This window comes from Nicotiana sylvestris, chromosome 11, assembly GCF_000393655.2.
Source record: "Nicotiana sylvestris chromosome 11, ASM39365v2, whole genome shotgun sequence".
NCBI lineage: Eukaryota > Viridiplantae > Streptophyta > Magnoliopsida > Solanales > Solanaceae > Nicotiana > Nicotiana sylvestris.
This window is the reverse complement of record NC_091067.1, coordinates 159,357,741-159,361,268: the sequence shown is the minus strand read 5'-3', so window position 1 is coordinate 159,361,268 and position 3,528 is coordinate 159,357,741. Positions and strand designations below refer to the sequence as shown.

General features: G+C 37.7%; 1 protein-coding gene across 1 annotated transcript; it reads right to left on the bottom strand.

Annotated features, from left to right (window-relative positions):
- Positions 1-465: 465 nt before the first annotated feature.
- On the bottom strand, positions 466-1,059 carry LOC138881910 (uncharacterized). The gene has a single exon (XM_070162212.1). The coding sequence runs from the start codon at positions 1,057-1,059 to the stop codon at positions 466-468; it is 594 nt and encodes a 197-aa protein (XP_070018313.1).
- Between the last annotated feature and the right edge of the window lie 2,469 nt (positions 1,060-3,528).

The window sequence follows — 3,528 nt, the reverse complement described above, 5'->3', positions numbered from 1 at the left end:
TAGTTTGGCACCTTCCTCCAAGTTAATCTTATGCATGAAAAATGTGGACCTTATCCCCTGAATATCCGTGAATGTCCATCCAATAACCTTCTTCCTCTTTTGTATTACCATCAATGTAGAGTCTACCTGCACGTTAGTCAAACAAGAGGAAAGAATAAGTGGTAAAGTAGAAGAGGGTCCAAGAAATTCATACCGAAGATGTGAAGGCAATGGCTTCAACTCCGAGATAGGATGTTCTTCAATTGAAGGCTTTGTAGGAGGAGTTATCCTATTTTCAAGATCCAAGGACAATTTGCGGGGCTCATATGTGTACGACCCCATTCCTTGTAAAGAGTTCACACATTCCACGAATCCATCCATCTCGTCATCATCAAAGATGATCAAGATGACCTCCAACATATCACCAACATTTATGACATCACTTGTTTCATACACAATCACATCGGTCACCAAGTCCACAAAAATTCACACCTCATTGCTATTGGGTTGCTTCATGGATTTACACACATGGAAAACCACTTTTTCATCACCAACCCGGAAAGTAAGTTCTCTGGCTTCAACATCACAAAGAGCCTTCCCCATAGCAAGGAAAGGTCTACCAAGAATAATCAACACCTCATAATCAATCTTACAATCAAGAATGACAAAATCCGCTGGGAGAATGAATTTATCAACACGAACCAAAACATCCTCAATCACTCCCAAGGGCCTCTTCATATTTCGATTGACCATTTGCAATCTCATAGAGGGGGGCCTTGGTAGCCCGATTACCAATGTCTTGAAAACCGAATAGGGCATCAAATTTATACTTGCCCCAAGATCACAAAGGGATTTTGCAAACTCGACAATTCCAATTGTACAAGGAATCGTGAAAGCACCAGGATCCTTCAACTTGGGAGACATAGAATACACAATTTCGCTCACTTGTTGAGTCATTTTTATAGTTTCAAAATTCATCAACTGCTTCTTTGTCATAAGATCCTTCATTAACTTTGCATAATCAGGCATTTTCTCCAAGGCTTCAACTAATGGCACATTGATTAAGAGACTCATCATCATTTAGATAAACATTTTGAATTGGTTTTCATCATTTTGCTTTGCAAGTTTGAGGGTAAGGAGGTGGAGGCTTAGGCAATTGTGCCTTAGCCTTTTGCACTACCGGTTTCGGCATGTCATTAATAGGATCCCTAGACAGGTTCACTGATGATCGGGTATAATTACGTATTTTAGTCACTTATCACACTCTAATTTAGTACACTTTAATTGAGTTTGAGCTTCAATCACTAGTGTTTTGCACTATTTGCGTATTTTATGCCTTGTATGAGTGATTCCGATCTATGTAGATGTTTTGGAATGAATTTGAGCTATTTGGAGCTTTGAAGTCTAAGTAAAAGCCCATGGGATTAATCCAGGATCATGTTCGGGGGTCGAAAACGACATCTGGATATCAAAAAGTCAAGAAAAAGCGGACTCTGAGAAAAATACACACCCACGATGTGTGGGGCGGCGTGTAGGACGCCGCATATATGCATAAATGTTTCCTGTTGATTTTGCATGCACTATGATAAATCCCACTACCACATCGCATGGCGCATTGCCCCATACGGTGCACCTGTGTATTTTTTACAAAGTATTTTCCTATTTCGTGTAAAAGAAGGTGGTTTCGTATGGGCCGACCCTACATGGAATAAATATATGTAAAAATATTTTTTAGAGGGGGAGGACAGACTTTTGACATACTTTAGACCTAGGGAGAGCACGGAGACGCCGTGGAGAGCGGAATTCAGCAGATTCCATCTTTCTTCCATCAAACTTAGTAATCTTTAATTTTTTTTGATGATTTGTTATTTTGCTACCATGTCTATGTGGAGCTAAACTTCACGTTCTAGGGTTGTGGTTGTCATGAATATTGAAGTTTATTAATTACATCACCATTAATTCGAGTTATCATCTTTGGTTATTTCTCTAATTCTGCGCATAATTGCTTAATTGTTTGGCCAACAGTTGAGTTCTATTTACTATCTATGCTATGCTTGGGAAAGCCGTGCTTAGATTAGAGTAGAATTAAAGAGAGATTGTTTCTAAACCCGTGGCTTGGGGAAAGATTTTGCGGTTAGGAGAGAAATATACCTAATAGTCTTGCTTAGTTGAACACCATATTATTTTTGTTCATGATAGATTCAAGACCATATGAATATAGAGTTGATATATTATGGATAGACAGATAATATTGTGGGAATATGCTATTTATATAAATGATCTGGTCAACTAGTAATCATAGATAATTTGGATTAATAGGTGTAATTACGAACTCGATATGATTGATAAACCGACCACAACCTCGGAATCTATATCTCTCTTGGTTACGTGTTTAAATTTTGCAAAAGTAGTTTAGTAGACAAATAATATTTTTTTATAATCTTGGACAGTAAATTAATTTTAGTTTGCTTAGTTAATGATTAATCTAAGTCTCTGTGGGTTCGACATCCGACTTTTGAGTCACTTTATTACTTGGCGACCACGTATACTTGCGTATGTGTTTGGCCGCAACAAGTTTTTGGAGCCGTTGTCGGGGACTTAGTCATTGATTATTTATCTGAGTTTAGCTTTTAGTTGCTTTTTGTTCAAATTTTTAATTTTCTTATTTAGTTAGTATTTTATTTTCTTATATTTACATGACATTTTTGAATGAAAATTATTTGAAAGGTAATTATTCTTATTTTGATGATCCTTGTCCATATTGTGAAGGACCCCACTTGTGAAAAAATTGTCAAAATATTCTCGGGAGCGAGTTCAGTGCACAATCTCAATCCTTTGAGTGGTCGAGCCTTTATTATGATGTTTCTGATAATTTTTGTGAGTTTGATAGGAACAAAGTGGAGAATGTGGAATATAATGCTCTGACTATGAACCTGTTGAGGCAAATAATAGAGCAAACTCAATTTTTAAGGGAGTAGACTCAATTTTTAATGGAGCAAACTCATGAAAGTCGAAAAGAGATGGAAAAGCTCAAGGCAACAATGAAGAGAATGAAGGCCAAAGTAGAAGAATGGGCGGAAACATCTAATGATCAACAAGCTGCAGCCTTAGTTGATAGTCAGGAAGAGCTTAAAATCGGAGAAGAGAGTGAGTTCCAGCAAGAGGAAAATTTTGAAAAAGAGGAGATTTTGAGCCAAACTTAGCTAATGGAACAAGCTGAATGATTAGAAATATATGAAGCTTAACGTGAGAAAATTACATATGGGATGAAAGACTTAATAGAAGGAAGAGCTGAACTGGGACAAGAGAACAAAAAATTTGGTATTGCTATTCACGACTTGGAAGATCAATTTATTGCAAAGGTTGATGCGTCTAACACCCAACAAAATAGTTCTGAGTTGTGTGAAACTGAAAAGGAGCTTATACATTGTATACGGCGAAATCGGAGGGTCCAATTTCTCGTCATTGAGGCATTTTGGGGGATCATCTCGATACCTCGAGGTTGCAAGGCTATGGTCGATCTCCCTCCCTCGAGGTTCGTTGACGCCC